The sequence below is a fragment of the Eufriesea mexicana genome, unplaced genomic scaffold, assembly GCF_001483705.2.
Source record: "Eufriesea mexicana isolate 0111107269 unplaced genomic scaffold, ASM148370v2 scaffold294, whole genome shotgun sequence".
In the NCBI taxonomy this organism is placed as follows: domain Eukaryota; kingdom Metazoa; phylum Arthropoda; class Insecta; order Hymenoptera; family Apidae; genus Eufriesea; species Eufriesea mexicana.
Genome location: NW_016908489.1, coordinates 46827 through 68071, shown reverse-complemented (window position 1 = coordinate 68071; position 21245 = coordinate 46827). Strand labels below are relative to the sequence as shown.

The following is a 21245-nucleotide window of genomic DNA, read 5'->3' as shown; positions in this document are numbered from 1 at the left end:
TTACGAGCCATTCTTTCCCTCGGTACGCCGCGTCAACGACCGCGTGGAAGAAGGACGGGAAAGGATATCGAGTCGTTTCGTCCGCGGCACTGGAAACGGTTCCCCGTCGATCCAGCGAGTTTAGATCTCTCCTCGCGATCGTGTAACGCGACGCGCGCTTCCTACCAGGATGACTGGGCGAGAGTGCGCGCGCGACGAATACGCTCGGCTTACTCGCCGCGTCCCGGAATGGAGAACCAACAACAGACACTTTACATAAAATAATGTATTTATTGTAATACCCCACTTCGCTACAGCGATTAACATTGATTTAACACAACTTATACCGTAATTCTATGTAATTATGCATTTCCACACTGACACGATGCCTGGCTGCGACAGGACTCTGGAACGATCGCTTGCAGCAGGACGATACGAGACAAATCTGTAAGCTGCAACATCACAAGCAAAACCCTCTTAATTTCTAGCTGCGCAACAAGAATCGTGAACGAAGCTGGGAATTTCGTCGCTCGCTCGATTTCCGAGTCGCTACGCGTCCACGATCTTTCGTCGCATGGTCCATGGGGATATGGGTGGCGGGCGGTCGAAAGGCGATAATCGCGCGGGGCGCAGAGTGGACCAGCTACGAGTCTGGCGTCGCTTTCCGGGGGTCCCGAACGGTCCCCGGGTATCTTTAAGCAGAGATCTCTTCTTCCCGGCGAAAGCGGACGAGGAGGAAAGGGACGAAGGGGTCCAGGGAAACGTTATTAATTGGCTACACGATAAAACAGTGTTAGTCCCCATTCGCTGTCCTTCGCCGGACCCCCCCTGGCTACTTCTTAAGATATGGGGCCACGCGACTCGCAGGCACGGGATACGCACACGCGCGTCCACGGCGTATCCGCGCCTCCGCCACGCAGTATCTCCGTGTCGGAGGTCCCGCGAAAGACCACGGGTTCCGGAGAAGAAGAACGGTCTCTGGATCTTCTCGCCGGGTACGGACGACGCGTCGCGACGCTATTCGCGCGAGCGAACGACGAAATTTTTCAGAAAATTTCTCACTTTGGAACATCTCGTCGCCGCGACCGAGTCGACCTCTCCGATTCCTCCGCTTTTAACCTCCCTCTCTTTCTCTCTCTCTCTCTCTCTCTCTCTCTCTCGATTCTCGAAAATTTAAAACCGTCTAGACGCGTGTACGTACGCGTACACGTACGCGACGCGCGTCCACTCGTATCGGATTGCCCGTCGATGGAACGACGCGTTCGCGATCGACGAGAGGATATCGATTGCAAGCGAAATTCGAAAGGTCTTACCTACGGATTCGATGCGATCGATTCGTTTCGCGCTGCACAGCGTTTCGTCGTTTCCCCGCAAGTTTTCCCGTCGTCGGAGAGGAATATTTTAATTTATAGGCCGCTAATTAAGTGGTAGAGAGTCGAGTGGCGCGCGAGGTAATTAAATTTGGCGCAGCATGGCAGGGAGGAGGAAAGAAAGGCGAAAATACGAAAGGATTCCTCGGTTGGCTTCCACCCCCGGCATCGTTGTCTCTCTCTCTCTCTTTCTCTCTCTTTCTCTCCCTGGTACTGTCCGCGTGGTTGGCGCGCGTTCGCTTTTTGCTCGTTTCTCGGTTACAACGCAAATGCCTTGGACTTGCTCCCACTCTGCACTCTCCTCCGGTTCTCTGCTCGTTCGCTCCTTCTCGATTTCTCCACTACTCGTGAGGATCGGCGGGTCCTTTGCGTCGCTCGTTACACAGACTCCGGTGTCGATGGGGTATATATATCGCGTGTGTTTCGCGTTTCATACCCCTATCGTTTCCTCTCCTCTCCTCTCCTCTCCCTCTCTCTCTCTCTCTCTCTCTCACGGCGCCTCGTCGCAGTATCTCCCCTCGTGCCCCGTTCCCTTCGTTTTTTTGCAATCGCTGTGCGTGCATGTCGGCCGTTGTTGCCGTTGCCGTTGTTGTTGTTGTTGTTGTTGTTGTTGTTGCTGTTGCCGTTGCTGTTGTCCCTCCCATGGACAAGGGAGCGAGCGTATGAGCGCTATAGGCCATAAGGGCTAACAAGGCGATTACTCATGCCTCCCATAAGAAGAAGTTACAAGCGGGTTCGAAGGTTTATTGCGGCAAATGGCGAAATTTGTACCTTGCTAACGATCGACCGTCTTTTTTGCTCCTTCGCATCGCGCCCCCCTCGCGGCTGGCCTGTCCTCTCCGCGCGCCCACCCCCAACCCTGTCCCGCGCCGCTACACGGACGAGCTCTAGTCGACTCGACGGTAATAATTAACGAATCGCAACGAGTTGATCCACGAGCTCGCGGACTGCCGATTACCCTTCGTCTTCCAATCGTAAATCCCCCCGCGGCTTCCACGCGCTCCTCGCTCCGTTTAACTTTCCTCCGTCTTCGACAACTACCGCCGCGTTTCTCCACCCAACGTAACTCAACGTGCCCACATCGCGCGACTCCCCGACACGCGCTTCCACGCTCCCTTTTCTTTCCGGTTCACCGTCGCTGTCCGTTCGTTCGCGTATACTCGTAGCGTACCCGCGCGTACCGGAGTTTCGAGAGGACACGAACTCGAAGCGCGACTCGAAAGACGGAGAATAAGGGAATGCGACTCTTACCTCGAATCCGAGGAGGATGAGGGCGGTCCGAGGGTCCGGGTCGCGCGCGATCCACGGACCACTCGTTCCGGACGTCCGAGAAGTGGCCCGAGAAGGAGCGCGTGGAGAATCTCGGATCCCGAGGACGACCGCTGCCCGCAGCTCGGCTCCGGGACGGAGATCCTGGCGGGAGGACGATCGACGATCGACGATCCGAGGGCAGGAAACTGCAATTTGGTAAAGTGGTGCCTTAGCTCGGGGATCCGTGGGTTGCGTCGGTGCCGAGGTCGTAGTCGCGAGGCCCCCCTCGGCCCCCCGTGCCCCGCCTCGTCGCTCCCCGCGGACGCAGCGGCCCACCCCTTTCACGACCGGTCACCCTCGGCTTCCCTGCTCCGCCTGCGAGATCGAGAGAGAGAAACAGAGAGAGAGAGAGAGAGAGAGAGAGAGAGAGAGAGAGAAGAAGAAGAGAGAGAGAGAGAGAGAGAGAGCTGGCCCACGGCAGCAGCCGAGAACTCCGGCGAGCTCTAATTAGATTTTAAGTGAGAAATTGAGCCTGCCGGCAATTTTAAGGAAGCCGAACGCGCCGCCTTGATTAATATCATTATGCGTGTTCGCTCGTTACATAGTTGGGCCTCGGATGGAATTCGCGGATCGAGAACCGGCCGCAACGATTTCGTGCCACATCCTCTCCGCGCCGCGCCGTCTCGCCTCTCCGTGACGCGATACGAATTAACCGCACAGTTGCGCGCATTTTTTCCGCTAATTTATTCGCGTCCGCGGAGGATCTCAGGGTCGAACGCGATTGTATTTTTCTCCGGAGATACATCGCCCGATAGCCGTTTAATGCCGCGCTAACGACGGTTCTTCGCCGTGACTAATGATTTCGATCGAGCGAGCGAACGGTAACGGGCAACGCCGCTCTCCTTCCGCACCGCAGGCTTTATGGAAAAAGTCCAGCGTATTCCGATCCGCGTCGCCTCCATTACCAGTTTTCCCCGAAGCGGACTGGAACGTACCGCACGCCGAACGCCCGCCATCCCGACGGTGCAATTAACGTAATCCGATCGATTACACGTTAGGTCTCGCGTGGTTAGATAATAGCCACGATCGGAATTATTAGGACATTAACGACGCTAAGTGGTCGACTCGATAATGAACGCTCGCCAGCGTTAATCCGCATTCGCGTCGCGCGGCGAAAGACGCTTGTCGGTAATCGCGCGGAATTTTCGATCGCCGTTGCCGCGGGAATGCCGGGAATGTCGCGCCGAACGAATAAATAAACCCGCTACGATTTTCGAGCACGCGGATCGGCAAAGCGAATACGCAAAGTGGTAAACGGACACACTGACACCATTCGCATCGCTCTCGGCTTCTTCTCGCGCGCTCGGAAAATCGCCTCTCCGCGATTCGCCGGGAGTCTTGCTCGTATTTCCGTTACCGGGCTCTCCGGGAGCTATTAATCTTCGCTTCGGCCGAGGGAAACGCGACGTTATTAATTTAAATCGCCGCGACGAAGAACCCGCCGTAAATAAAGGAACCGCGCCGGCTCTTTGCCGCACACGAGCGAATGAAAAATCCTCTCTCCCACGGCCCGCAGCGATCGTGCAACTACGTTCTCGACGACTCGACGTTAATCGACCAACAAATTCATCGTGTCCGTGGTCGTCGAGCAGACGTACTCTACTGCGCGTGCGAATCTTTTCTCTTCCTCGAGACAAAAAGAAACGGGTCGACGGTTAGGATTGGTCGGTGACGTCTAGCAGCTTCCATGCCAGGCAACGGTCATCCTGGACCGTTTCACGAGGATGAACTCGATTCGAAAACTGGATTCCGATGCGCGGCCTGAAAGAGGCCGAGGCCGAGCGAGCGAGTGAGGGTAAACCGGAGAATCGGTGGCCGGCGCTAAACCGACGCGCGATTCCCTTCCGGAGGGAAACATAATAATAGCTCGCGCGAAACTGGAACGTCGTAACGATGACGACACGGTGGTGTACGACCGCGCGAGTGTCGAACCGCCATGGGGCGGCTAAGGAAAGGGGTGTACGTTGCGTGCATGCGTGCATGAGTGCGTGCGTGCGTGCGTGCGTGCGCGCGAGTGAACGGGGGACGGTGGATTCCGCGAGGGAAAGTAAACGCGAGATAAAGCAGCGAGGACGAGTCTCGGGAACGGGCAGCAGGGAGCCGTCCGGTCGCGAAATCTCGAATCGATAACGAGACAAATTGCGCGAGTACCGCTATAATTAAAGTTCCGGTAGGAGCAGAGAGCGCAGGGACGGTAAACAGCGAGGATATCTCGGATCGCGCGGAATCCGAGAATCGAGTGCCGCGTCGCGTCTGATCGTCGCGGCGAGGGAAGGAACCGTGTGCTCGTCCTCATCGCCGGTTTCTCCGAGGACGGATCAGATAGTACGCGGTCGTATCGGTGTCGCGAGGCCGGTCCATGCGCGCGCGTGCGCGCGCGTAGTATCAAGTCATCAGAGAGGCAGAAGCAGCAGCGAGAGGCAGCGGAGAACGGTCGCGACGAGGCACGCTCTCGTCCGATGATAAATGATACGTTGAAACGTAGTGGGTAGCACGGTGGAACGGGTCCGCCGATACGGCGCGAAACTTCCTCCCCGCTGGGGAAACGGGCAAAGAAACGAGAGACGGAGGAAAGAGCGATCGCGGGGAAAAAAACGGCGAGCGAGAGAGCAGAACTGGCCAAAGAGTGGTCCTCGTCCGGTCTTGTTGCGCGTCGCAGTAGCGACCGGTGACCGGCGGCAGCCGCAGCCAGAGGCAGCAACCGGTGGACCGGTGGCCAGTGAGAATCCTGCGAGCACTCTCGCGAGTCCCGAAGGCTAGAACTCCTAGGGAATTCAAGCAAAACCGGTCCAGTCGGATCCGGAGCACCCGCTGGTCAGTCCAGGCTGCCTACTATCCACTCTACTACCTGGTCTCTCGTTTCTCCCTTCATCTCGCGAGAAAGCGCGTCTCTACCATCTAGTCGAACCTTCTTCCGCTGCATCTTCTCTTTTCTCGTCTCTCTCCCTATCTCCCTCTCTCTCTCTCCTCCTCTCTCTTTGCCCACCTCTTTGCCCGTAGTCTCGCCTCGAAAAATCGTGAAACGCGAAACTGCGTGGATTCGTACGCGCCCGGACGATTTCGCGCGCAGAGAATCGGCGCAGAGACGACAGAAGAAGCGAGGCACCTGCGCGCGAAATGGGCCCGACACGAGTAGAAGGCCTCCGCCCGTTGCGAGTATCGAACGGCATGCGGTAACAACGTCGCGAGATACGATCTACGCGGCGGGAAAAAAAAAAAGTCGGGCGTCGTGGACGACGATGACGCGATTAGGATGGAACGTCGACGACGTTCGCCACCATCGCCATCGCCGTCGTCGTCGTCGTCGTCGTCGTCGTCGTCGTCGTCGTCGTGATCGTGGTGGTAGCGGTGGTGGTGGTCGTCGTAGCCGTAGTCGGAGTAGTTGGGTCACGCCTATGACGAATCACCGCGCGAACCACCTAAGGACACCTGCCCCCTCTCTTCTCCCCTCTCTCTCTCTCTCTCTCTCTCTCTCTCTCTTTTCTCACGGAGGAGACCGGTACGAACCGGTGGCTGTCGACGCGACGACAAAGGCTACTCGGCCACCGGGTTTCACGCTGACCCATGACCCTTGGAACATCGATTTTCTCGTCGATCCCCGTCACTGTTTAATTTCCATCCCGAAATGCATCGCGTCCGCGCGTGCTCCCGCGTGAGGCCCCTCCCGCGCAGTGGCGGCGATCCGCGTACTCGTGACACCTTCCATTGCTCGTTTCTCGAATCGCGAATTCCAAATCGCCCGGAAATCCTACACCGTGAGTCGTTTTTTCCCGCGTAAACGGCACGGAAATCGTATACGCTAGGTTTTACGATAATCGCGAGCGCGACGTCGTTGTAAAACTTGGTCGAACCCGGTCTCGAGAGCGGTCGTTACGCGTATCGCTTTACAGCGACGCTCTCTTTTGCAACGGTCGACCGCGCGTTATCGCTCGTCGTTAACGGGGCAAAGGGGCAAAGGGTCCGTGGGTCCCGATCGGGAAACGATTCCTTCGCGCCTCGCTCCGCGTCGACGTTTATCACGGTGTCTTAATAAGTTGGCAAACTTTACACCGGCAATGTCGCGCCTGTCGACAACAGCCACTATCCGGTTTGCCGTTCCAGCGAAGACTCGAGACTCGAGGTGACGACGACGACGACGACGACGACGACGACGACGACCAACGATCCACGATCGACTGTTCTTCGGAATAAACGATGGGATCCAACGCCGGGTGGTATACGAAACTGCGGCACGTACCCAACTCGGATACCCGGCGAGATCCGAAAAGGATCGTGCCCAACGAACATGCTCGAAGGATTACGTATCCCTCGGAGCTCACCTTCGGCATTCTGGTCCCGGCTTCGTCCTACTCTCGGTCCGTGGGCTTCGTCACCGGCCACGGACAACCGTGAGGGGCCCCGTGCGTGAAAGTTCACGTGCCGTCTCCGAACGCGCCGCGATGCCTCGTTCCTATGTCTCTCTCGCGTCCCGACCGCGCCCCCTCCGAACATTTCGGATCCTCGCTTTCGAGGGTTCTCGAGTTCCTCGGGGAACCGCTCGATTCGAGTCTACCACCTTCGACTTTGCCACCGAGGCCGCGCCGATCGAGTTCTCTGCCATTTCGGGACCCGGAAACCGATTAGGCGACGCGGCGCGCGAACGAGAATCGCGGAAGAACGAGCGAGACCGGTGAAAAGGCGCAAAGGAGAGAAAGGGTCGGAGGAAAGAGAGAAGAAGCGGGGAGAGAAAAAGAGGAAGAACGCGTATCGGGTCGTTGGGTTGGCTAGCGTGCGCGCCGGTTTTCCAGTTTCGTCCGCGAGCCGGATTACATTCCCGAGGTCTTAACGAGACGTAATTACACGGCGAAAGGTACGAAGCGACGGATGCCTTCGGAATATAGCTACTAACACGATAATTGCCGCTATTACGGTCTGAAACGTCGTATTTAACGGTTAAACGCCGTTCGCCTACTAATCGTCCAGGGAAGCCCCATTGATCGATCGGAATTGATACCCCGCGTTACACGTATACATCGGCTCTCGGCCCGCTTCCGGACCAAACGAATATTCGTCGTTGGTTTCGCGTCCGTCTCCGCGCGGCGTCGTCGTCGTCGTCGTCGACGTGTTCGTCCTTGTCCCGGAAAGGATCGTGTCCCGAATGAGGTAACGCGGGAAACGCGTCTACCTGGCCGCTCCTGCGTGTAATCCTGTAAGCGCCCCTTATTACGCTCCGCGTGGCCCATTGTCGCTCCATTTTAACTTCTACGGATTATAAACTGTTTCTCGTTCGGCATTAACGTTTTTTGTTCCGAGTTTTCCATCCAGCTTCTGTCGGCTTGTCTGTCGCGAGTCCGGTCTCCCGCTGAGCGCGGCCTCGCTCCCGTTTCGCAGATCGCGCGCACGAAACCCTCGGTTGCCGCTGCTGGAAACGACCGCGTCGACGAAGGCGAAACGTTCACGCGTCCTCCCGTGGCAAACCGCTCTCGAATTCGAAGACTCGCGCCGATTCGAACGGCCGTTACACCGTACCAAGGTACGCGACGACGAGCGCCGTGGCCTCCCACGCGTCGCTCCGCTTCGCGTTCGGCTCGCGAGGTAGCCGAAGGAATTTTCGAGAATAATAAATAATCGCCAGGCTGGTAAGGCTTATCGCGCAACGTCGCGAAAAAAATACCGCGAACTGGTATATCTTTCGCTTTGGAGCACGGCTGGCCGATGCACGGATAAAGGCGGATCCATAATTTCTCTTTCTCTTTTCTCTTGCCCGCGTACCATCCGTAATTAATGAACACCGTGTAGAATAGGGAGAATTATTGCTCGCTTACGGGCGCGCGAGTTCTTTTATGAAAGGACCCGAGATTGAAATCGTGCCCACGGATGCGCCGCTCCCGGGGAATTTATGCTCGTTCCATAAAACGGAGAAAGGAATGCGTCACTGGACACATGTCGCGCCACCGGTCTTCCGATTCGACGCAACAATGTCGCTTCGTATTTATCACCGATGCGATCCGCGGAATAAATCGTCGTCGCTTTCGGCTCGGTTCCGCGTCATTCTTCTTTTCCGCGCTATTTCGCGCTCTTTCCGCGCGCTCCGTCTTTCGTAAACTCCTTTGCATCTGTAAAAATCGGCCCACGGCATCGAGCAACTGCTTCGTCGTGGTCGTCGTGGTCGTCGCGGCGGTTTAAGCGGCGAAAAGGTTGGCACAGGCGGAAATACGAAGGTATCGGTGTCGCGAACACGATAATCGCGATATCTCGCAAGGTACGGTGATTCGCAACGCGCGATTATCGTACTCGTCGAAATACTCGATTTTACAAGCCATAGGTTCTCGCGTCGCGACGATGATAAAGTTCAAGGCAAACTTCCAATAACTCGGACAAAGACGTCCCGAGGAAAAAAACGCGTGACGCAGTAAAGTTTGACGCGGAAAAAGACGAGGGAAAAAAGCGAGAGCTCGAGCGTAGGTTTCCGCGACAAACACGCGTCGAGATCTAACTCGATCCACGGATCGCGGGGTCTCGTATCGGTTAGCAACGGGCACGACCGCGGCGACGGAGAGGAGGCTCGAACGAGCGGAAAATCGAACTGGAAGGCGCGGAAAGCGCGTCAAGAGATCCCCCTTTTCGTAAAGCGTAACGCGAGCTACGAACAAAAGCGGAAAACTAGGGGCGGAGAGGCTCCGTTCTGGAATCTCGCTCTCGTTTCTCGCCCAGGCCCGCCTTCCTCCAAACGCCGCGTCTCTTTTCTCGCCTACCATAGCTACCGCTAATACGACTGGACAACAATGCGGACCCGTCCGCATTGCACGCGTCCGACCGCTAATTCCACGCGTTTTTTTCGCCCCCCAGCCCGTGTTGCTCTTACCGAGTCGCACCCTGCTCTCGGTCCACAGCGCCCTCCTCTTCTGTTTCTACGCTCCTCGCTTTCTCTCTCTCTCTCTCTCTCTCTATCTATCTCGTTCTTCGGGGTGCTAGCCCTTGGCGCGAGATCCGTCCCAACGGTGCACCACTGACCGAGCTCGGAATTGGATTTCAGGAAGGACCTTTCTCGCGAGATCCTTTTTCCCATCTGCTCGACGCGCTTTCGCGTCTCCCGTCTTCGACGAGGACGAGACGGGACAGTGGCGGAGAGAAGCGAGTGGACGGAATCGGATTTATCCGGACGCCTGGAGGAAAATTCCAAGAGACGCGACGTTCGATTCGAGGGTGAAGCTACTACTTCAGTTCGGCTCCGAGGTTTCCCCCGCGCTTCGTTCCTCCACTTGGTCCATCGGACACGATCCATCTTCGCGATCGGTGTACCCTCGAGCGAATCGGCGGAAAGAGGAAGAAACGACGCGTCCATCTTTGGACTCGCGGCCAAGGCGGAACGGTTTCTAGTCGCGCGAATTGAGCCGAATCGCGCTTGGTCGAGAGGTCGGGTAAAAACGGTCGTACCGGTTTCAAGAATCACGCGGGACTCGAGGGCAACCGCTGTCGCGCTCTTTTTCCCCGGGAATTCCACGGCTGCGTGGAACGATCATCGTGCCCGATAACGATCTAATTCCGCGCTCGCGATTCTCACGCGGATGGAGGGCGAGCGTGGAAAAATGGCGAACGCCTGAGAGGATCGCGCGGAGGTGTGGATGATATCGGACGGAAAGGCGGTAAGCGGCGAAACGGTCGGGAAAGCATTGCTCGATCGGGCAATTAAAGAGGGGGCGCGACATCGATAGGATCCCGACGGAGCCAGGGCTGACAACGTCCTCTGAATACGTAACGCGGCGAGGAGAGAGAAGCGTATCGCGGCATGGAGCGTGTCGGTGCACTAAATGCAGGCTATCGAGCTGGAGTTTCCCGCAGGTAAATATTTCGTCGGCGGCGCGGTTCGGGTGGCGCGGACGGTCGTTAAATTTGTCAGCGGGCCCGTGGCCGGAATTCGTGCTTCGCAATCCCTTCGGACCGGCATCGAGCCGGCTTCGCCTCGCTCCGTGGCGCTCTAGTTTATCGCGCCACCCGGTACATTCGGTAGCCCGATAGCGCCGCTCCGCGCCTCCGACTCTCCGTCCCTCGTCCCTCGAAATTTGCATCGCATTTACATCCGATTGCGGCGCAACGCGGGCTGAAAGTGGCTCGAGAGAAAGAGCCAGAGTATCCCTACCTGTCTCTCTCTCTCTCTCTCTCTCTCTTTATCTCTCGCGAATCGAACGCGCCCCGAAGGGCACCTGCCCTTCGAGGGTCAGGGACGCTGCAGTCGCGTCTACGAATCGACCGTTATTATTCCGACTAGGTGGCCGTCGCGATGCCGCTACCCACGTTCCATCGATCCACCGATCGATCGATCGCCGTGTCTCCGAGGATCGGACACGGTGAGTCGGTGGTCTCGACTTGGAACTCGAATCCGAGGGGGCTCGAGGCGCGATCGGGAAAACGGGCGATTCGTCGTCGCACCGCCCACTCGATCGAGAGCATTCCTCGGGATTTCCGAATGAGAGCTCAAGGTAAACCGAGAAGAGTCAGGGTCATAGGTGCAGTTACGTCGGAATTGAACATTATTTTCAGCGAGTGCCGGCCACTTAACTCGGGCAGCCGCGTGTGTGCGCGCGTACGTGCGTGTCATAGGTCCTATTATCGCGGCCACTTGGTGCCGGACCGACCGTACGAGTCTGCCTGCTAAACTTCGCGCCGCAACCGTTCGACCCATTTCGTCTCTTCCACCGGATAAGCTGGAACGAGACTCGCGACGAAAAGTGTGTCGACCGCGTTAACTCCGCCGCTCCTAGAGTTCGTCGATCCTCTGGAATCACGCGACGTCGTCCCCCTCGCGAACCGGTTAGCCGGTTCGATCCAATCGAATTCCGATTACCGCGCGGCGGCCGTTCACGACGGTTTCCGATTTCTCGTTAGCGCCAACGTCGAACACCCTCGTTCGTCTGCCGACCTTTGCTCGCGCGCGATAGAATTTCCTTCCGCGTTTGCTCGCGCCAGTAGTCTCGCTCTCTCCCTCTCTCTCTCTTTTTCCCTGCTATCGCGGCAGGGAAAAGTGGCGCGGTTTTTGCGGCGCCACGGGCAAAGGCGTGGAAAAATGGGATACGAGCACGCGGTAAGCTCTGAAAGCGATACACGTACGATGGACGAATCTCGCTCGTAACTCGGTATCGCGCCACGCCGACAGCTTCTCCTTGACATTTTCCTTCGATACACCTACGGACACGCTCGGCTCGGCGACAGCGACGAATTCGCGGAGGCGAAGAAACGGCGCCGGGTCGGGGGGTGGTTAGGTTTAGACGTGCCGATCTAGAGGAGGAGAGGAAGCCGCGCGGAGGCGAAAGCACGGAAAGATCGCGCGGTCGCGACTCGATCGGGGGATCGATAAAATTGAGAATGCACGCGGTCTCCCGGTTTTAATGAATGAACGTCTCGTGGATGCGGCATGGGGCAGACTGGAGTGGAGAGGGGTGCGGACGGCGAAGAACGGGCCACTGGAAGAGGGGGGCGGGGGGACGTTGGTACGCGGAGAAACAACACTGGAACGCGCGCGCACGCCTCTGCCATAGAGGAGAGTTAACAGGCGTTTGTGTAACGGCGGGACGTAGCCGGAACGGATAGCTCGTCGTGGCCGTACAGATCTACATAATGTTTATTATGCTAACCTAGGCCAACGCGCTTGCATCAACAAGTGTTATATTATCATTCAAATAAAATGTTTTAATCTGCATACGTTTTATCGGCCTCCCGCGGGCATGCGGAATGTGCCAACGGCACGAGACACGCGTTCCACACGGACCAGACACGCGCCCCTCGAACCCCTCCCGCCGACCCGACGGGATAGACCAGCCTTTCGTCCTTTTAAACTTTCCGCGCGCCGCCGCCTCCGTCGCCGCGCTGTCCTTCCCCGATTTCCTCGGGCCGGGCCCGACCTGTCCACCCGTTCCGTGGACCCCGTCGATCGCGTCGCGTCACGCGAATGCAGCTGCGAGGAGAACTCGTCGACGGCCGAAAGCTCGATCGAATTACTCGTCCACGAATGCGCTGCGGATTCGATTGCCTGCAAATGTTGCGCCCGTACGTACGGCCACGCCGCCGATAAATATACTCGTCGATCCAATTACCATCGACGAGGGCTCGTCCGTCCTCTCGTTCCGAAAACAGGTCGAAACCTTGCGTCCATGTATGGCTAGGTAGGTAGGTTGGTAGGTTGGTGGGTAGGTGGGTATGTTGGTAGGTAGGTGGGTAGGTAGGTAGGTAGGTAGGTAGGTAGGTAGGTAGGTAAGAAGGTAGCCAGGGGGTAGACGGTTAAACTGGTGGCGCGAAAAAAAGAGCGTGACGCTTGATAAAAGGTTGGCTAGCGGTAGAGGGTGGCGGATCGAGTCGAAAGTTGTGGCGCGAAACGCGGTGCTTAGCCGCGATGGTTGGCGGTAGTATCGGAGGGTTGGCAACGGCGACGAAACGGCACGCACGGAATAATCGTCGCGACGATAGAGTGGAAATGCGCGTAGCACGCGCGCGTTGCGTCACGTAAGCGGAAAAGGGCCGAGGGCCCGTGGAAAAAAGTCACCGATCGAGGCGTATACGCGTTCGTTTGCCGGCTGAAAGCGTGACGGCACGAATTCGAGCGAACGCCAATCCGCGTGACGTATAATGGAATTAAGCGTCCGCGTTCTTGTCGTCGACAGCCGGACCGCGAGGGAAGAAGGGTGGGTAGGGAGAAGCGCAAAAAGGCGAAACGTCGCGTAGTCGGGGCTACGCACGCGATCCATCGCGCAATGCCACGCGTGCCGTTCCACCGACGAAACGCATCGGGAGAGTTCAAAGATCCGAGGCAGCGTTCGCCGTTTCGCGGTGGATACCCCGGCGCAGAACCAACGCGGTCGCTGAATCGCTAGGCCGGAGGAGCGTGACGCGGTTAACGGCTGACATAAACGAACGAATGATAAACGCGCGAATAATAATGCTCGCCGGGAATCAACGAACGCGATACTTCGCCCGACCAGGCGTCGTCTCCTCGTCTCGTTCGCGCGACCCGTTTCGCTCGACTTTCCTCCATTGCCACCGGTGCGAACCGAAATTCGGCGCACCGATGTACCCTGCCGGTGCTCGTCTCGGGGAAACGGAGGAAAAGAGGTGGAAACCGTTCCGGTTCTGCTCGAGTAGCGAATCGAAGGCTAGACGGACGCGCGCCGTCTCTTTCGAATTTCTTTCCCTCTCGTTCGAGCCTCGTCGTTGCTTTCTCCGTCTCTGGGTCACTCGCACGAGGGTCCTGGGTGGGATCTTTCCGTGCCACCTGTGTCTTCGTTATTCAGCAATGCAAATAGATTACCGGCGCATTACCATAATTAGATTCAATATTTGTAACTTGTCACGCCATTAGTATAATTCATTCGGTCGAGCTGCCACCGCCTGTCCGCCGATCCGTCGATTCTCCCTGCTCGGATCGTGAACGCTAAACCGGGGGTTTCGCCTGGGCGCTCCGTTTTCGCCACGCCACGACACGCCACCGTGGACGATCGATCGAAATCGGGCAAGACCGAATTACTCTTACTTCCCGCGGAATCCCGGTAAACGCGTCGCGAAAGGAAAACGAGCGAAGAAACAGAAAGGAAGAGAGGGTGGTCTGTGTGCACCCCACGCGTCAAAGGCTGGCGTAACTCGAAGAAACGCTGTACGGCAAAGGATTTCACGCGAACGCGTGCTACGAAGCGCGAAGCGATCCGGAACGACGCGACGAAAGTTCGATCGGGGCGTTTTCGCCAAAGAAGAAGAAAAAAGGAAAAAGGAAAAAGTTCCGACGCAGTCGACCACGCGTGTCAGCTGTCGCGCGAACGATTACGCGAGCGTCGCGCGTCGTAAAGCTGACCGGTTGCAAATGTTTTCGGCTTAGTCAGTAGATCGGTGGTGGACGTTTGCCCTCAATTAACTTCATAAGTAAGGAGGCGTGCGGACAGCCGACTGACCGTCAGTTGGCTCGTATTTTGCGCGTACACGCGCGAACCCGTCGCGATCGCGAGGCCACCGTAGGCGACGGGGTCCTAGCATCTCTGGTACCACGACACCCCCGGGATGCCCTGTACACCTATGCCCGAACCGCGTCGAAACTGGAGCGTGACTCGTCGACGACGACGAGCCCGGGATCGTTTTCTACCGCTTGGACGAGCGTCGGTAGGACGCGAGGCGACGATCGTCGGCTACCTAAACGAGCCTCGTACGAGTCAGCTTCGAGTCCCGTTGTCCTACGTCCTCTCTGGCTCGCCCGCGCTCACGAGAACGACACCGTGGTTCTTTGGACGCGTATAAAAACGGCGTCGTCCGTAGGATCAACGAGACACTCTCGCGAGTCACGCCTACGCGCGTGTTTGCCGCTCGCGAGCGACGAAGACGAAGGAGAGAAAGCGAACGCCGAAAGTGCGACGGAGAGAGTGAGCGAGAGAGAGAGAGAGAGAGAGAGAGAGAGAGAAAACGGTGGAGCGAGATAAGGAGAGTCGAAGAGGAGCGCGTTTACGTGTGGCTAAACGCGTATACACTGGTGCGCGCGGATAGCAAAGCTGTACGCGCCGTACGAGTACAGGTGTACGTTTCGCGAATGCGCGCGTAGGCTCGTTTACTTAGCCAATGCCATACCTGAGTTATTTATCTGTCTTTTGCCCGGCAGCGCCAACCGAGAATGCCTCTATATACGACCCAACACTCCTAGAGAGCCGTGCGCGTGGGTCCGGAGCTGTTCAAGGCCTACCTGCTTGCGTTGCTTCGACGCGCGATCGCTTCTCCTTCTTTCTCGCTCGCTCTAGCCTACCTATCTATCTATCCGTTCGTCTCTTCGTCTCGCCTTTTCCTTCCACCTCGCGTCACTACGCAATATCGCGACACGCGTCGTGAGAAAAACTATCGGAAACTCGGAGGAATCGAAACGGCACGGCTGCAGGTACGGCGATGCGAGAGATACCACCCCACCCGAGCGTGTGGGCTCGGCGAGGACCCTCGGCTACCGTACGGATGTTGCCCGTACGAAATAGGAACGCAGGGACGAGGGGACGAGCGCGAAGCGGGTCGGAAAAACGCGCGGAACGTGATCGAATCGACGCGTCCTCGATCGAGGAGGAGCATCGTGGATCCATCGGGGGTGAGGCGACGACGGAGAGGAACCGAACGCGTTGGGCGTCGATCGGAGGCCACGAGAGGAAATCGTAGCCGGTGAAACGTCGTTCGCGAGAGGTGTGGGTATACCTAAAGGATGGACGAGGCTCGTACGTGGCTCGACGAGCTGTCCGTAGCCGGATTGTCAAGTGACGTCAGCGCACCGGAAATGGAATGTAGGTAGCTGTGCTTATTAAGCTTCGCTGCCAGGCCGGAGAGGAAAGAGACGAGTCGCGGGGTACGAGCAGAGAAAGAGAAAGAGACGGAGAGGAAGAGCCGACGCGGGCACGGCGTAGAGCGCTAGAGTGCGAAAGAGAGGGCCGAGGTTCAATTGTTTCCTCCGCACACGCGTGCCGCGAGTGCCGCGTATCGTCGACGTCGTTCCTTCTCGCCTGTACACGTTCGCGCACGGACGGACGTACGTATACCTACGTCCGTTCCTGAACCAACGCTCCAACGGAGGGACTATCGGCGGCACCGACAACGGGACGCCGACGACGAAGACGACGACGACGACGACGACGACGACGACGACGACGTCGTCGACGGTGGCGGCGACGATCACGGTGTGGGCATCGGCTATTAAATCAATGCGCCGCTGTCAGGATCCGTTCACGCCTCGCTAATGCGTTCGTGGAATGTCAACGAGCCGAGCGTTACGCTCGCGGAAACTCTCGAGATCCCGGAGAGCTGTATCACCGATTACGCGGCAACGCGTCACGAATTAGACGCGCTTCTACTCGCGTTTAGAATCTCCGCGAGAGCCATGACGGATCGCTCACTTTTTCCTCCAACGCTCGGAAGAACCAACGAACGAACGAACAAACGAACGCGCGAACGACGAACGAGAGACTACAGAGATTCGAGGACCTCGTGAAAGGTGTTTCCAGGTATAATTACGGTGTTCCGGTTAAGGTCGCGTTACGCGCAACACGCCTCGAAAGGCTACCGAGTTGCCTGTATACTTTTATCTCGTTCGACTATTAAACCGACGCAATGCCGTGCACGCGTTGCCAATACGCGCGAGTCGAGGAATGTCAACCGGCCGATTGGTCTGGCGCCGTAAGTCATCCAGGCGAAAAAACCTGTCGGGAAGGACGTTGCTGCTTTTCAGAAGCCGATCGTGAAGCTGGATCTCTCGATGCCGTGATTCGACGTTGACGCGACGCGACCCGCTCGTCGAGCAGTTTCCACCGTGAATACGACACACGCCTAATAGATTAGGCGCGCCCTGGATTACCCCGGACCTCCGCGGAAAAAGGGCGATTCCGATTGAATAATCCGTGCTACGACGATATTCCCGGTATCGACGAACTCTTATCGAACGGTGTCCGGGGGGATGAACCGTAACGCGAATCGCGAGCGTGCACGTACGCGATCGCTGGCCGGTGTTGTACGCAGACGTCACGGTACGCCTATAACGATAATTTCGGTAGGTGTGAACGAAACGGCCGTGGCGAGCGAAGGGTTGCGAAGACCGAAGGAGGAACGAGGAGAAAGCAAGAAGGCATCCGAGAGCGCATGTCTTCTCGCTTCAAAGGGGGTAGTAGTAGCTGGCGCCTGCGCTTCTCTCGGCCACTCTTCAATTTCCCTACCCGCTTCTCTCTCTCTCCCTCTCTCTCTATCTCCCACTAGGTCTCTCCTTCTTCCTCTTTCTCTACCGTCTTTCTTCTTCCCATCGTACGACCTTCCTCTCTCGCTTTCTCGCAACCCTTTTCTCCACCGCGGTTCTCTCCTTTCTCTTCCCTCGTTCTCCACCTCTCGCGCACTTTCTATTTCTCTTCGAACTTTTTTTCTCTCCCTCGTTTCCAAGCCATCTCTCTTTTCGCCTCTTCTTCGACCCTGTTTATCGCCTTCCCGATTCCATTGCCTCCGCCCTCCCGTCCCACCGCCCTCTCTATCCCACCCTCTCGTTTGCTTCACCGCCACCGTTTCGTTTCGTGTCAGTGTCGTTGCGAACCGACCCCTTTTCCCCGCCGGTTTCACCCCTTTTCGAAGCGGCACTCATTATTCGCGCGTGTCACGCACCGACGAGGTGAAACCATCCGACGGCGATTTCCTACTCGACACCTGGTTTCGCGCCTTTTCCACTCCCGCGCCTCCGCATCTCTTTCCTCGCCCCACCGCCGCTTCGTCGCTTCGGATACACGGATATTACGCAAGCCGGTAGGTTCACGGGTTAAGGATGGAGACTAATCGCGGTACGATCTCGTTAGGAGGACAAACCGGAGGATCCTCGACGTCGACGACGACGACGACGACGACGACGACGACGACGACGACGACGACGACGAAGCCGACGATGGTGCGTCACGGCGCGACCGGTTGTTCGACTCTGTTCGTTATGTCACCGCGACTCGCAAAAATGATGTCGCCTCGTTTCGCGCCAGCGTCTCGAGAGATCCTAGAATCGATAGGGAAGCGCACTCGCCGGATCGAAACCTGTTCTTAAAATTGATTTAACGGTTATCCGTTCCAGACCGGCTCGTCGATTTCCCTCGAAACGCGAACCGAACAAAGAATTCCTCACCCGAGGAAAGAAATAATCACCCCTGCACCGTATCTCGCCGGTTAATCGTACGCTCCTTGCCATGCATAATTAAAGGCAATTCGCGCTTCCACGTAATAATCGGACTCGCGTGGTTGCGCTCCGAAGCAGCACGAGCCGAGGAACTTGCCTCGTCGCTCACGCAGGAACCGGAAGCGCGTGTCCGTCGGAACGTCCAACTGCTCTCTACCTCTCTGTCCCTCTCTCTCTCTCTCTCTCTCTCTCGCGTCTCTCCATCGAATTCGCCCCGTCGCCGCTTCGATCGCAGATTTCCGCGGAAAAACCCGTTGCCGGCTACGCGTTCCGAGTATCGGTTCCCCGCGAGATCAATGGATCGTTTCTAGTTTGCGCGCGTACGTTTCGAAGCACGGGATCATTATAGCTCTCGAGCGGACTGCCGGTAAATCTGCCCAACGACCGACTGGTTTGTCTACGCGAGTACGCTGGATTACTAGTTGTCGAGGCTATCCACGATCGCCCGTCCGATTATTAATATTACCATCCGACCCGCGCCAACGCCGCTCGAGTAGCTGAAAGATCGTAACGCGACACCTTTCAGCGACACCTCCCCGAATCGATCGGCTCGCCATCCGTTCGCCTTTATATCCCCCGTCGTTCCTTCCAACCTCCGCTCGTCTATTCCGCCAAGGTGGCCACGGGATACGGACCACGGAAGAGAGACACCCGAGAGTACACGCGTACCTTCCGAAAGCGTAGGAAACACGCAAGATTGCAAGCAACGGATTACCCGACGTGGAATATAACGATCTCTCGGGATCCTAGTGGGTTTAACCCTAAAATCGACGCGCACGTCGCGATCCGGATCTCTGCTCGATATCTCTCCTTATCGACGACCCACGAGGTTGGATAAAATTTCGAACGCAGACCGATATCGAGATTCCAGCTGTGCAAAGCGGATCGGCGTCGCGTTCTATCGCTTGGCCGAAAGGCGTTGCGCAACGCGGAGAGATCCTCCGTGCACGATTCCAATCGAACGATTCGCTTCCGCGAGCAAAAATTGGACCAGGCCAGAATCTACCTCCAATTATTTCGCGGCCGATTGGAATCGCGGCTATGCGATTGGAAGCGCGGTAACTCTGTCGTTAAAAGCGAACCGTGCAATTATGGAATCTCGTTTCGTCGCGCGGCGATCCCAGTCTTACCGGTGCATACGGAGGTGGAATTAATCGGATGCGCGGTGCTCGAGGAGAAGGAGCTTCCCAAACGAGATCCGGGTATTTCTCCGAGGATCGACCCGCGGCATGTCAGCGAAACGTGGAAATATCGTATCGCTGTCTCGGTAACCGTGGTTTCATCGCGTACACGAGTACGAGCAGCGACGACTTTCGTATTCGACTCGCGTCGATCGGTGGATTCGACGATCGCGTGCTGGAAATCAATTTTTTCGCCTTTTTCTTCTTCGGTGTATTACGTCAGAGTGGAAGGAACGAAACCGGCGTACGGAGCGAATCGAGTCTCTGTTACGTTACGTCGATCGAACCTTTTTCTTGGCTAATTATCCACTTGTCGCATCACCTACCGCGATGATTAACGGTTGCGCGCGCTCGTTCCATTATCCCGGCTAATAATTGAAACGAGAAGGATGCTCACGAGCCGCTTAGTCGCGGTTCGAAATCGTATAGGAGCCATTTCGAAGGTATGCGCGGCCGAGGCACGCTAGTCGCTCGACTTTGCCAATTCGCCGAGATGGACGTCGTTGACCGAGTAATACTCGCGTCCCCACGATACGGAAACCACCGTTTCTCTCCAACTCGCGAATCGATCGATCGATCTATCCGGTCCTAGTCGTCGTTCGTTATTCTTCGGGTGTGATGCTTGGCAAATGAAGCAAAAAACGGTGAATACGTTGTTGTATTACTTTCATGTCGTTTATTAATTAAAATTCAGTAGTAATTTAGTTTCTGCCATTCTAACAAAACGTCACCACCATTCGCCAGATCTTTATTTTACGTTAATAATAATTAATATTTAATTATAATAATATACAGGGAAAAGGAGGAGATGTTTACAGTTTGCGCGCATTCGTGTTCGTTTTCGCGTTTCGTTTCATTTCGTTTCATTTCGTTTCTATCCGATCTACGCGTGTTACATGTGATTCGCGTACGTCTAAATATCTTTACGCTCCTTTTCATCCTCGGCCTTTCCACCTTTCGTTCCCTTTCTCTCGCGCACTCTGCCGTCCGTTTTCTCTCGTCTCCTTGCACACCGACACGCACACGCACACGCACCCTCGTGCATACTCTCTCACACGCGCGCGCACGCGTAAACGCACTCTCTTGCACGCTCTCCGTTGACTTTTCCATACACGCGTCGCGGCCAACGCGCAAAATTTCTCGCGTGTCTGTGAAAATCAGCCGGAAATCGAAGAGTTCGATTACGCTTACGAGCGGCGAGTAGCGAGCGGAATTCGAAATCGACGAAATTCGTCGATGGCTTCCAAGGCCCCCATTCTTTTCTCATTTTCACCGATTTCCCCTGACCGGTCGTAACATCTCGCGCTCTTCGATTCCGTCCGTGTTTCAGCCGATCGTTTCTTCGCGCTTTCTTTCTCCCTATTTACAAAACGGCCATCGCGTATCCTGTCGCAGTTTCTCGTGGTTCGCAGCAGCGTGTCGAACCGGGAAACAACGCGGGATTCGTTGGGCCAATAAAATCGCGTTCGTTTAGACAGTGTCCGCGTACGATCCAGCGATTCCAGATCTTTCTTTCCCTGTTCTCCGGTTAAACCAACGATCGAGTAAAACGATCACCAGACGCGATCGATCGCGGAAGGATACGCGCTTTTGAACGGACAATAATCAACAAAACACAACCGTACGAACGATTTCGTTGGCTCAACGAATCAGACACTCGCTCGTTCTTTCCTCCCTCTTCCTCCTTTACACGTCATCCTTTACTCGCTCTCTCTCTCTCTCTCTCTCTCTCTC

The 21245-nt window shown here is 56.6% G+C and overlaps 1 protein-coding gene across 3 annotated transcripts in view; it reads right to left on the bottom strand.

The window, feature by feature from the left end:
* Positions 1–286: 286 nt before the first annotated feature.
* LOC108556062 (uncharacterized) overlaps positions 287–21245 on the bottom strand; it is a 24047-nt gene continuing 3088 nt past the window's right edge. The window contains exons 1-3 of one of the 3 annotated variants that reach the window (XR_001890801.1): positions 2601–2678; positions 1293–2034; positions 287–431 (exon numbers count right to left, since the gene is read on the bottom strand). Coding sequence is in view for 1 of the 3 variants with exons in the window: in XM_017911975.1 (XP_017767464.1) it covers positions 342–431; positions 2601–2806 (296 nt within the window). In the remaining 2 variants the exon portion in view is untranslated. Of the gene's footprint in view, positions 432–1292; positions 2035–2600; positions 2807–21245 lie in introns of those variants that run through there. The other 2 variants (XR_001890802.1, XM_017911975.1) reach the window with 2 other exon arrangements.